The 14750-nt window shown below is 32.6% G+C and overlaps 1 protein-coding gene across 5 annotated transcripts in view; it reads right to left on the reverse strand.

Annotated features, from left to right (window-relative positions):
• LOC105254897 (lachesin) overlaps window positions 1–14750 on the reverse strand; it is a 158827-nt gene that overhangs the window by 33138 nt on the left and 110939 nt on the right. For all 5 annotated transcript variants that reach the window (XR_002192714.2, XR_002192713.2, XM_025409987.1 and 2 more), the window contains 2 exons: window positions 6377–6483; window positions 3797–3982 (listed from right to left, as the gene is read on the reverse strand). Coding sequence is in view for 3 of the 5 variants with exons in the window: in XM_025409987.1 (XP_025265772.1) it covers window positions 3797–3982; window positions 6377–6483 (293 nt within the window). In the remaining 2 variants the exon portion in view is untranslated. The remainder of the gene's footprint in view (window positions 1–3796; window positions 3983–6376; window positions 6484–14750) is intronic.

The raw sequence follows: 14750 nt of genomic DNA on the forward strand, positions 1-14750 counted from the left end.
GGCAACCAGACAACCGCGGTCTAGACTCCGATCTCATGAAAGACAAGGCAAATGTTATCTGGAGGTAGAAAGAACAAACGGGGAACTGACGCGCTTAACTAAATTGGCTCGTTAAGTGTCTTTCGTGCCGCGAGAAAAATTTCTCACGCTCGTAAAGCGACATTTTTGCGCGCCTAATTGCCATTTAATTATTTAAACGTCATGCATTTAAAGAGGCGAGCGTTTTGCGAATTTTCAGAATTTACTCGCGATTATTTTTAATTATTCGATCCCGATAAATTTGCGCGCGCGAGCGTGAAAAGTATACAAACGCGTAATCTTCCTTAATCGCCGATCGTGCCTCGCACTCAAAAGTCGATTTTACGCTTTAGAGACGGCTGTCTCATCGCGTTTTCTTATCGGGAATTAATACGCCGGTCGCGTGTAATAGTCGTTAAACGCGACTTAATATTCCGATCCTTTTCTGATAAGATTACACACACGCAACCGTGTATATGTATTAATAACACGCGGAGGAGCGCGTGGAGGATTTAAGCGGTACTCGGGCCGCTATTCATAAACGGGTATCGGCGTTCTCGAACTGGCGAAGACGGCTCGTTAAGTTCCCGGGTTCGTTAAGTATGCCACGGATCTACCAGCCGTGCGCGGAGGGTGAAAATGCTTTCGATACTCGCGCAGATTGTTATGCGGCAGCAGAGCTAATACTCTCGGTGGCAGAGCTTGGCGGATAATACCACTGCGGTTTGCGCTATCGCACGTCACCGACGACGATTAGGCGACGAAAAGTGTGGAGATGTGCAAACCAGGCAGCAGCGACTGTTGCTGTCTCTAATCGAGCGCTTTAGGGGTTTCTCTCTATTTCCCTTTATTATATTATTCTCTCGCTCTCTTGTTCACCTCGCCCAAAGTTTCGCCGGGAACGTAATGAATACGATAATAAATATGTTTATCATAAATGTAAATAAATCAATAATATCATTAAACAAAGATTATTTATCGTTAATTATTGTATTATCCATGTTTGAGGAATTCATGGCCTGCAAAGCTTTTAATCGATTGGTGTGTATCTCTGTATATTTTAATAATCAATATGTCTGTAATAAATATCTTCAGACTTTTGAATTTTGTGAATCTATTTTTCTTCCCTCTCAAAAATATTATTTTTTTAATAAATCGCTATTTGAAAAAGTATATATTTAATAAAAATGAGACATTTCATATATTATGGATGAGGATTTAATAAGGATTTCTGAAAGACCTCTGCATTTCTAATGCGAATACAATTGCGCGTATTACACCCGTATTACATCCACGGATTATGTTAATGATAGTTAGCAAACTGAGAACTGGGATGATTAATTGTGTGAATCAAGTGAGATGTGGTCCGACTGTAACTGAGCAACTATCGATTAACTCGTGCGCATCTTGGCACTTTGTCGATGCGGGTATTATTGGCAGCGGATCGCTCGATTAATTGTTTTGTACGGCAACTTATCGCAACCGATTTCCGTCATGCCATTCACTGCAATGCAGAAAAGCGTGTTATTCGACGAATATCTGCTTCTATTTAATGTGTTACAATTAGTAGTATATGCACATGTAAAATTGGACATGTTGGACATGTAAATATATTATAAATATTTAGATATTCGAATTTTAGCTAAAAAAACAATTGATTAAAATGCAATTATATTACATTCATATAAATGATAACATAAGTCTTTAAAAATATTTTAAATATTCGAATTTTAGCTAAAAAAATAATCGATTAAAATGTAATTATATTACATTCATATAAATGATAGCATAAGGCTTTATACACACACACACACATACATATTTTTTAAATAAAATCTTTATATGAGTCTTTTGTGCGTTGACTTTATCGAGATCACTAATGGCATGTAGAACATTTTTTTTGCACAAGTTATTATTGAACAATATATAGGAAGTATTAAAGATACGAATCGCATTTAGTAACTCTTTTATGAGTCTCTATCGAAAAACCATCGTCTTTCGTAAAGTTCAGACCGGAGCACAAGAAGTCATATTCCATTTAAAGCCGATTGTCGCGAAATAGCGTAGAATATTTACACACGAGAACACATTATTATCGTTTCTTATAATTTTATTGGTAATATACCTTGTAACATTATGATAAATCAAGTCGAATCGACTTATTCTACGACTTCTCTCTCTCTCTCTTTCTCTGTCTCTCTCTCTATCAAATAGAAGTTGATAGATTTATTTAAACTTATCGAATATGTAACAAAATTTTATCCGCGTGACTTATATATTGACGTATATTGAAATAATATATATTTTTTGTGTATATAATATTAGAAAATGAGAGAAAAAATAAACGTGATGTGAAGAATTTTAATTTTTTTAACATTTTTCTATTTTTATTATAGTTATTCCGTTCGTTCAGAATATCTCGAGAATGAAACTTTAAGAAGATTTTAAAAGCATATCTTCGATATTTCATAATTGATGCATTTTAGTTTATAAAAATGCATCTTAGTTTATAAAAAGAAATAAATTTGAAATAAATTTTTTTTATAAAATAAAATTAAAATTTAATACAATTTATAATTGTAACAGAACCGTTGTTGAATTCATGTGTAATGGAATTATATTCATTATGTGCACAAAAGGTTTGTAAGAATTCTATGTACGTATAATGCATAAATAATCGTCTGATAAAATATTCAATAAAATATGAGGAATATAATACAGACGAATTTTTGCGCCTCGGAATCGTATGACCTTTCGACCACTGACGGACGTGTTCGTATGCTTTTATCGACCTAAATATAGTCGTCGATAGGGTCATCCCAATTAGTTATTTCACCGAGTTTGTCGGTTTGTCACGGCTAATTTCAAACAAGAGCTATATATTTCCGAGTTTACTACGTCGAGGTAAAGTATCGGGATCAGTAATAATTAAATATATAGGTATGCGTTAAAAGGTGTCGAAACTTTTGCTATTCTATTAATTTTGTCACAATTAAACTATATTTCAATATTTTATATGAAAAGATTTCATATATGAATAAATATATATTTATATATACTGTCATAATTTATTTGTCATAATTTAATTTTTAAACTTTATGTATTTTTTTAAAATAATTCTACGGACAGCCAAGTGTCTGTCATTTCTTTTAAAAACTTAAAAAAAAATTAGCGGTATCATTCTGATTAGATAAGTGTAAGGGAAGTACAATGAAAATACTTAAAGTTTCAAATGTACTAATTATTAATATAATTATTTCCGCTTCTCTCTAAATAAATTCCGCGCGTTCCTAAAACAGCAGCAAACTGCCATTAGAAACATTTCCTCCTTCTCCCTCTTCCTTCCTCTCTCGGGAACTTCCTAACGATACTTCGCCATCGCAATGTCATCGTGAAATATTCTTCACGAAACTTGCATATCGTTAGATTTAGCTGCTGGTGAATATTAACGGCGACGAGAATAAAAGCGCGATATGTTCGAAACGGACATTGTCCTCGAGGTTCGAATGAGCGGCGCAAATTTATAATTGAAGCACGAGACAACTTGTGACAGAACCGGCTGATTCGGTGCATCGATGGCCCATAAATCGATACCGTATTATTTCGGACAATTTTAAGAAAGTACACATTTAGTCTGTATAAAATTAAAACGTACGAATAATTGAAATAAAAATCGATTCTTTGCGGATTAATTAGAGCCTCATTGTGGGAGACGGAAGATCGACAATCCCGCATATATCGACCCGTATCGTTTGCAGAAGCTTAGTGAGGTACATACCTGACTCTTCATGGGATCCGTATTGATCTGACACATATAAAGACCGCCGTCCTCTTTCTGGACGCCCTTGATGTGAAGGTTCCACATACTGTGATCGCTGTGAGACACGGTTACCCTCTTGTTGTGCGTGATCACGTGATCGTGTATCGCCTGAATCGCCTTCGTGTCCGCCTTTACCCAACCGACCTGGAACATCAATTGGATCACGGCCTTAATAGGGGTGACAGAACGAAAGAGAGATAGATAGACAGAGAGAGAGAGAGAGAGAGAAATAGAGAGAGATGAGTCGCTGCCGGAAATCGCGGTGACGGCGTCGCGGATTTCGTCGAAGACGCCGCAATTTCCTTACAGGCATCCGACTACGGAATACAAACAGATGCGGGGGATGCCTATCCCTGAGGTGTGCAAGCATGCAGACGTGTACACGTATATATACGTACACATACCCACGGATTGACACACGCGATTCCCCTTGGCCAAACTTTCAGTGATATTTGCATTTTCCTTAGAATATTCCGAATCCCGAAGCGAGGAGCTCTCGCGATTTCACGCGAGTGAGCAAGCGAACGCACGTACGCACACGCACACATAGTCACGGTTACGCGCCTATTCCCGAACTAGTAATAGAAAACCGGGTACCAACGTGCTGCGACTTTCTCTCCCTCTCTCTTTCTCATTATTCTCACATGTGTATTCTCACGAAGCGGCTATATAAACATCCTACCGACGAAGGAAGTATCGATGGTCTTCTGGAGCAAGAAAGATCCAATCATCTCTCCGTGTCTTTGAGATGACAGAAGCAATATCTTTTTATAATCTTCTCTTCTTTTTTTTTAATATAAAAGTATATATATTTATGTATTATATATATTTTTCCATTAGTAAAGAAACTGATCTCAATTTCATTTGTATACAAAAGAAATAACGGTAAATTTGACGCTTGCAAGAGACTTTCGTCGACTTTAATCATGACTATCGAAGCTCTTATTCAATAGATATTGCAATTGCTCAACATGGAATCGTTTAAAAAAACATCGGTAAAGTGGATCGCTTGTAAGTCAGTCACTCTTTCGATTTGACTTTTAAATTTCCTCAGGAAGTGGACTATAAATGGAGAGACCACCTTTTGACTATGTCTGGTAACGACGGATCTCTAGCACATCGCAGTTGTACTTCACATAAATTTAATTATCATGATTCTCCGCTTGGAATTGCTTTAATTTGACCGACGCGAGGCGTTGACATTTATTTGCATATAATCGATGTTCTCGTTGTGTACCGCGCGATTAAATTAACGGTATAATAATAATTATACAATCTGTGACATGCAATGAAGATGGAAACAGAGAAACGTAAAGAGAGAGAAAGATTGAATATTAATTAAAAAATAGAATAGCGTACATTATTCAGATATCGATTTTTTGCTTCTACTTCACCGAGCTATCGATAGAGATTCGACTTGATGTGAAATGCAATCGAGTCTTCTAATCTATAGTTTCTATGGTTTTTATAGTTACAGATTCATAAAATGTCAAATATGAAATAGCGAATTTCAATAGATTTCAATATATCCGATCGAATAAATATTTTATGGTGAATCAAAGCAATAATATAATCGATAATAATATAATCGATTGCTGCTGGAGTTATACTGATCTCCACCGTAGCGTAATACAATTTATATAAACTAACGAAGATAACCGATAATGCGTGAAAAGAATAATTTCATGATATAATTAAAATATTATTAAATTCCATTATCGCATGAAAGTACAAATTTGATAATAATGAATGATATCGTAAAATGTGCGCGTGCGAAATTATTAGCATGATATTAAAATACGAGATTAGCTTCATGTGATTTCATTAATACGTTTTGGAAAAAACGTTCGGGTCGCTTGTAGCTTCTTATACGCGCGTGTATTGATAAAAGTTCTCGGTTTGAAAGTAGAAGTAAAGGCAAAGTAAGCGGAAAAATATCTCTCGAGTTCCTTAAGTGAGAATTTGCAGATTTTAACATCGACTTTTGCGCCCGTGAAAATTGTACAAATGGATTATTCAACGTGTTAAATGTATTTCCCGAGTACGTGTCTTGTCGAATGTACTTTTCTCATTACAGATCCTCTTCGTTTGATTGTAAAAGATAAAAGCTAATTTCCGGATTATAGAAATTTACATATCAATCATTTTTTATGTAATAGAATGAATATTTCAAATAATATTTTATTACTCAATTCATTATCATATTAATATCTTTAATATATTTAATACATTTAATGTATTTAATATATTATTAAATAATATATTTAATATATTTAATATATTATCTCATATTAATATATAATCTTTTGATGATGTAATCATATTATATCTCTTTTTTATTCCATTTATTTCTACTATTTTTGTCAGATTTTTATAATCGTTATCGGTACCGGTGCATATACGAAAGCCACGAAAGTTTATCCTAGTACAGGAGATATGATTTTTTAAAGGCGCATCCTTTCAGAAGTTAAGTGAAACCCCAAGAAGTTAAGCGAGCGTTACGACATCACAGGCACGCCGTCTTTTCATACAACTTACCCTGTAACCTCCTAGATGTTTTACCAGACACGTGAAAGTGGCGTCCCTCCCGAGTGGTACGGTTAGATTGGTGATAGGGCCGGAGAATTCGGGTTGAAAAGCGCCTCCTGAAACGATAAAATACGTACGACGTTCGTGAAAAATACATACGCCATTTGCATACCGCACCGTTGGCAATTTTTCGACAGTGACGTCAATTCGCCGTCGCCGTCGCAGAATGCGCTTTATGGAAAGCGAATAAACGTCACAAGGCGGAACGTACGCGACTTGGCGAAACGTGGAGATGCGTCTCGCGACTGCAAATTAAATGCATAGACGTGTGACGTTGAATTAACAAGAATCGCTTCTTTATATACATACATGCGAACTTCTATGTGCAAGTAACATTAGTTGGCATTGAATGACATTTTCTTCATATCTCTATTTCTATATGTGCGTGCCTCGATAATTATATATCTACAAATTTTTATAAGAGCTTTAAAAATAAATAAATATATCTCTGCCTTATTTTCCACACAAAAATTACATATATTTACAAATACACTTTTTAAATATAATAATTCCTAAATAATTCTTAAATTCTTTAATAATCAAAAAATTGGATAGATTTCTTAATTTGCAAATCATTAAAATAAAATGTTTTTTTTTGCGATTCAAGATATTCTATCTTGTCTAAAAAAGAAATTAAAAGTTTACGGTTTTTTCAAAGCAATTATGATGCCACATAGTACGTTTGAATTAAAAAATAAAACAAAAATAATTCCAAGAATATGATTTATTTTAATTTAGTTTGTGACAGCATAATTTATATTGTGGAAAAATACACATATCATACTATTATTGTTCTAACATAAAGTGCGTGCAGCGCATATTTTATAACTCTCGCATACATTATTAAAGCGATTAATGTACCATGTACATAAAACATGCCTCTCTTTTCTCTTTTTCTATATTTTTTATATACTTCCGAATTGTTTGATAGGTGTGTCATATAAATAATGTACAGCTGTACGACAATAGCGATAGCGTTCGATACGATGATGGATGTGTACGCAGTCGCCATATAATAAGACCAAATACGCGAGAAATATGTATGATGCGTAACGTATAAATCGCTTCGTTGGCAAAATAAAGCTCGAGAATGCGAAATGCGTATGAAACGAACTTTATATTCCATCCTATTTTCCGTTCGTCCACTTCTGCGTTTCATTTCCTCGACGCGCGCTTCCGCCTGGAATAATTTATTGCCTAACGTATGAATGTCGCTTAAACGCACCGCGAGCGTAACGTCAGATGATTTTTACGATCCGTCAACAAAGCGAATACCGTTCGACGACTCGCACCGAGCGAATTTGATTAATCTCGTGATCGGAGCTTAATATCGTGCGCGTCGAGATGATTATCCGGTAGTTTACAGAATAATGACGTAGACGTTGATTGAATCGATCAATTTGGAGGAGAGCGAATTGGCGCGATGAGGAGACGCTCTCGAATGCATTTTCCTCTGCGAATAAATCCCCTTGAGCAAAATAAGAACTGACTTCGCGAAACTATTGTTTTCGCATTTTGCGATCTTCAGATAACAAGCTATTTTGGTTCTTGAATTCGTACGCCTAGAAATATCATAGAAAACGTGTATCACATTCGATGGCTTTCAATAAAGCCAACTAGATGCGTGCATGCGCGATATTTTTGTATGAATTTTTGTTAAAAATAGCCGGCAGCGCGACGTACGGTGGGTAAACAGGACAATGATACTTCTGCAGAAATTTCTGTCCCAGCTGCTGCATAAGCTACTCGATTTAGAGGTTTTTACATTCTGCAATATGCGAGGCTTGCCTGCGTAGCTTGATATCATGAAAATGCAACAATATTTACCTGCTAATTGAATAAAAGAAATATTCTATGCACGTTGTATAGCAGGCATTTATTTATTCATTTACAAAATTAATAACATTTTTTGTTACTACCGATTTGACTTAATTAAATATTTTTATTCTAAAAAATATATATATATATATATATGAGAAACATAGGTTTTCCATTTTTCGTTGTCAGAGAATAATTGCGATAGATATCGATTACAATTTCATCGCTGCCAAGAAGAAACATGGCAAATTATTAATCTGCGGCAAGAAAAAATTTATGATATTAAATTAAGATAATCAATTTTATTCGTGTTTGATTGTTATAATGATTCTTTTTCATTTCAAATGAATAAAATCACGCACAATTGCTGAATTTAGATAAAAAAGTGATATTAGAAAATTAATTTTTTTTTAAATTAAATTGTTTTTGAAATTATTTCCAAAATTTACATGGGACAGTGAGTTATAGGAAATTAATTAGGGTGCGACAAACGTATGAATTGAAACAATTTCGTTTACATATATAATTCGAGTTATTAATTTTCAATTATCCCATTTCTCGTTACACTGTGCGCAATGATACGTTTGAATGAAATTTGTAATTGTGATAAAAGATCTTTAATTCTATTGGATAGAGAGCATTAAAAAGTGATATACATATATCCAAAATGATATAAAATATGAAATATGAAATGATTTTATGAAATAATTTTGATTAACATTTTTTGAGGAATGAGTTACGACTCGTGTAATGCTTTATTTATCTTAGCATAAATTTATGTACTTACATAAAACCCATTAGCATTTACTACAAATCTCTCTCTCCCTCTTTCTCTCTGTTAAATAATTTATATTTATTATAATAAAAACGCTATTTTCTTCCATAAAGATTTCTATTTTCACAAGAGATAATTTTCAAAGTTTATTCAGTTAATTTTTTATCGTAGTTTAGTATAAATGTGTGATCATGTTATTTATAATCAATGCAATTAAAGTGATAAGCAATTATGAGCAAATTATAAAACGGAGCAGTTGTACAGCGTCATGTTCAAGACAGATAAAAGAGAATTCTAGAGATAGGAAATTTTACTGGAAGAATGCGACGCGGTACGACGAAGAAAATATGTAATGGTAAGGAAGCTAGCAATAAATCCAAGAAAAAGAGACAAGCTTGACCTATTTATCTTATAACAGGAATAGTAAAATCATAAAATATTACAAGTGAAAGCGACAAGCGTGAATAGCCTAATATTGTGTTGCCAACGAGTTGATAATAAAAAGCATCATGTTAAGAGATAAAATATAATTCCAGGAGATATCAAATAAACCGGACCTCAGTCATTTATTATGCGAGAATAATGTCCACAATTAAAGCACCATGTATAGCAATATATACGGTTTTAATTATTTTATGTAAAGAAGTTTTCTTGAAAGACTGTGAGATGTAAAATATTACATTAGATTTCATTACAAATTTATAATTGTTACTTTTTCTGAGAATGTATCGTAAGACTATACATATAATTGAAGGGCTAAGAAAAAATTATGAAGTTAAAATATCCCTAAAAACCGATTTTAGGAAAGAAATTTTAGGTAAAAAAGATGAAAAGCAAAAATTCAAAAATAGTAAAAATTAAGACACATTATATCATTATTTCAAACGGCGATATTTTCTTGAGCTTTTAATTAATCGAGCGCAGATTGTGAAGTGATTTCAGGTGTCGGCATGGGAAAATTGACAATAATCCATCCGTATTCTATCAATATTAAAAAGTTCCACTGGAATAAATTACTTGCGCGCGTAGTGCTCGTCAACGTTGCAACAGCAAGTAGATAAACGAGAGGTTTTCCGTCCGGAAACTTTGTTGAAAATTGCAAGTGGCTTATTATCGAACTTCCGTCGGAAAAATAAGCTGTTATGGATATTAAATATCGTAAAATTTTTCCCCGCGCCATAATGTAATCGAATTAATAATTTTTATTGCTCGACATGTAATCTTTATCTCGTAACAACAATTTGCTCGTAAATTCTTTCTCCCCGCTTTTCGCCTTAACAAACACACCATTACAATAGCAGTTTTCACTTCGTAAAATCGCGTGCAAGCTTTTTATTCATTTTTTCATTCACGTTCTCGTAAATCAATTCTTTATTTTTCGATATTAATAATGACATTTTATTCCGTTAAAATTAAATTGAATTTGCGCAGGAAAAAGATAAAATGTGTTTCTTTCGCATAGATATTTCAATATGCTAATGTCGTCGTTGAAAAACACTCCCTAGTTAAATAAAATAACAGCAAACTCACGCATGTGCGATGTTTGCTATAAAATGAAAATAAGAGATACAGGTTGACGGGACATTGGAAAATAAACAACTAATGGAATAGAAAGAAAGATAAACTATTGATTATCACGATGATTTGAGTAATTTATTTCATAAATAGCATCGTATACTGTGCAATTATTTACTCCCTATTGGTCAAGCGTTATTTGACAATAATTTTACACATCATTTCGTGCATTCGCACACCGAATAATGCAAAAGCGTATTTGATGAAATTCAAGCAGCACTAATAATCACTTGGAAGAGAATATTTATTCATCACTGATTATTAGTTAATTAATTATCAAGTGTAATATTTCGACGAAAATTGTTTTCAATTTTTTTTAATATATCATATACAAAGTATTTATTTTTATTTTATTTTAATAATTATAAAAAATTTATTATTCTTTTTGTCGCGAAATACCGATTTTGTTAGCCTCTAACATATGATAATAAATTTTTTATTAATTATGATGAGGTATATGAAATATTGATTGAAAAAAGAATCAGATAAAATATATAATTAGATTATTAATTTTTAATTAATAAAACTTACGACATAATTTTTAAAGATATAAGATATTTATATAACTAATCATTAAACAAATTCTTAATTTTTTTCTTAAAATTGTATCACAACATACATGTACTAACAATAAGTATATTCGAAAAGTATGATAGATATATTTTATATTTTCTCCATCGCGTGGGATTATCCACGTGCCGGAAATTTGTTGCAAATGAACTTCATACGATTTACTCGATCCACGTGTATCGCTTGTGTAATCGAGCATCCAGAACGTCGACTAAACTATCGCTGCAATGTATCAACTGAGGTAATATTAACTACATGTTTAACTCATCGCGCTAGAATGCACTTTGCGAACCAGTATATTAATAATAACTGCCGCATTTCATGTTCATCATTATCGGTGACAGTCAAAGTCACAATAATAAAAATAATTTAAATGTCCATCATTTTTTTCTATCTCTTCAAAGTGCATGAAAAGTGAATATTACTTAATTGTTCAAAAAATTATTGTGCGATAAGTCAAATCGCTTAAAATATATATAATAATAAATATAGAAATAACTCAACATGTGTGATGACAATATACATGAGTTTTTCAGCATTGGTGCACGTGTTCGAAAGTATTTACAGTACACTTTTCACTAGTATAGTTTTCACTCTCTACAATGGATCGATTTCCGCATTAGTTTAGACTTTCACTCAGGGACTTTCTTCTCAGCCAAAGGCAGATAGCCAACTATTTTTCTCGTTGCTTTTACTGTTTCAATGTTCAAAATTATCATTGTAGCTTGGAATTTGTTAAGATAACGAACAGGAAATTATTCTTCGTACATTTTTTATTCATATAAAAAAAAATAATGTAGAATTTCTTAAAAAATTATTCCAACATATTATTATATCTTTTACAAACTGGATGGGACGTAACTTTACTTTGCATATAGGTCGGTATCCCTTCTGGCGCTGTTTTCGCGCCTGCCAACGCACTTTCTTCCTCTGCTGGTGGCCAAAGTAAACGGCCAAACAAGCAAACAGACACTCTACAAATCTCGTCACCCAACAGCTACCACCCGCATGTAACTCTGCCCGGCTAAAGAAATATTCCCAAAGTCGCGACTCTCGACGGAAAGTCGTTCCCGAGTTTCAGCGTTTCATTTTTCTCGTTTTGTACCCCTTAACTTTCTCTCTCTTCCTCTTTCTTTCTTTAACTCCGTTTTATTCGATTTTTTATGTTTCTCTATTCTACTATTCATGTTATAGTGTGCGATTTAACATGCACTTGTCTTTGAATATTTTTTTACTTCGATCGAACTATCAGATGTTAGAAAACCGATTGTTTAAAAAAAGATTCTAATAAATAATTTAATAAAAAATATAATTAATATTTTGCTTATTATTATCATTTAATTACACTCTTCTGAGTTGTGCAGCTCACAATTGTGTTATATAAGTTACATTTTATTTTTAAGACCATAACATTTTTTTGATCTAATTATTGAATCTCTTTTTTTCTATGTTTTTTTTTATATTTTTTTTTCGTTTACTCTCGCAGTCTTAGATTTTTCCGGTTGCTTTGCAAAAGCGGCTTTGCTTATCGTAACGAAGCGTTTGAAGTAAATTTTGTCACAATTTAACGACGATGCTAATGCAAAACATAAGCAGAAGAACACGGTTTTATACCGATGGATGCTAAATTCATCGAGTTGCATAAATGCGAAGATTTAGAAATGAGATGCATTGCGAAGTGCAATCTTTCCTTGCGGTGGGAATCATTTCCAAATGAATATTGACTTGTGAAATATATATTCCATTAAAAAATCACGAATCTTGTATTTTTAAATTTCATGTGAAATTAATCCTCGTTATATCGTTATTTAAATTTAAGATGAAGTGCATTATTTCCATGAAATTCTTTTTCTCGAACGAATTTCTATCGCAAAGAAAACGGAGGAGAGACGTCGAAAAATTGATTGGAGACATGCTGCATTAAATGAAAGTAGTATATTTTAGATTAAATGAGACATTTCTAAATAGAGCCAAGAATTTGCATCGCGGTATCGCTTCATCGATGATGTCGTTCGCCTTGAGAAAAATCGCGTGAAAAAAGGTCTCGTTTAATTTAACTCAATTTATTCTTCCGTTTGCCCGCGTCTGAATGGCCACCACCCTTTTTCTATTCACCGTTCGTTAAGCGAACGATAAGCGGAAGTTCCCGATTGGCCGGATGCTGCTTTTGCCTTTCTATGGTCGTGCACGTCCTGCTCCTTATTTATTTCTTTCAGCATTACCGTTCAATATTCAATGCACATTGAAACATCTTGCACTTGTGGATAATTCTTTCGCATTTTTACAATTATCGTTTCCCGGATACTTACTCGTACATGATATATGCAATCTAAAAATTGCACAAAGCTCCTCAAAGTTTATTTTGAATTTGTCTAGGAAGAATTATTCGATATTATCGTGATTCAAGAATATGTCGTGTTATGAAGAATATTTATTTCATGCTTCAAATGAAGAAATTAAATCACATATTTTATAATATTTTAATTTATGATGAAAACATTGTTATTTGGAAAAATTAATGAGTAGAATAATCCAATATATATTATATTATAAGTTATTTGAACATTATGTCGCGCGCTTTCGACTCTTTGTGTGAATATGAAAAATAGTATATATTCTATTTTTTAATCAGATATTTTAAAAATCAAAATTTGTTACTGAGAAAAAATTAAATTCAAGACGGAAAAAACCCGCGAAAAACCTGTGACAGATCTAAATTATTTATAATTATTGCGTACTTATAATTGTTGTTACAATTTTTTATTTGTAACAGTATATCAGTGATTTATATTCGTAAATCATGATTTTTATCAAATTATCAAAGTTAAAATGAGATATATTTTTATTACCTATTTTTTAATAAATGTATTTAAAAAATATTTTGTTTATTATTTTCTGCTAAAAAAATACAATAAATTTTTAAAATTACTTTTTTAAAATGATTGGTTTTATTTTATTTTAATTAAGATTTTAAATAATTTATTGAGATTTATTGACTTTATTTTATAAAAATATTAGGACATATTTTATTTTATATTTTATAATCTTTTAAAATTTATAAAATCAATTTTAGTTATTGAAAATAGATTGAGAAACGATTTAATCTCTTTATATTTACATACCTATATTTTACAAGTGCCATGAATAATATGTAATATGGATTTTCTTTAAAGAATATGAATTTTTAGATAAAAATTTTAAAAAGTATTAAACGGAATCTATTACGATTAATGGAAATTCTTATAACGATTCGTCGAGATAGCAATGCAAATTGGGCAATTTACGATAGAATGGAAGAATGCCGGAGTTGTTAAGGGAATGCGTATCGGGTACAGGTGTCATAGTGCTTGCCTGTTTGCGAGAAATGAATCCGCAGAATATCCAGAATATTCAGGCACGTTAGAGTTTTCTTCTAGGAAATCTTATTTACTCGCTGAGAGAATGCGAGAAGAGAGAGAGAGAGAGAGAGAGAGAGAGAAAAAGAGAGAGAAATCGGCTAAAATTGAGTGACGTCAGTAATCAAATGCCATTCATCTGTTATGAAGACGTTTGCTGGGAATTATCATGCGAATGCGCGACTGGAGG

Source organism: Camponotus floridanus, unplaced genomic scaffold (assembly GCF_003227725.1).
Source record: "Camponotus floridanus strain SB8 unplaced genomic scaffold, Cflo_v7.5 scaffold3, whole genome shotgun sequence".
NCBI classification, from domain to species: domain Eukaryota; kingdom Metazoa; phylum Arthropoda; class Insecta; order Hymenoptera; family Formicidae; genus Camponotus; species Camponotus floridanus.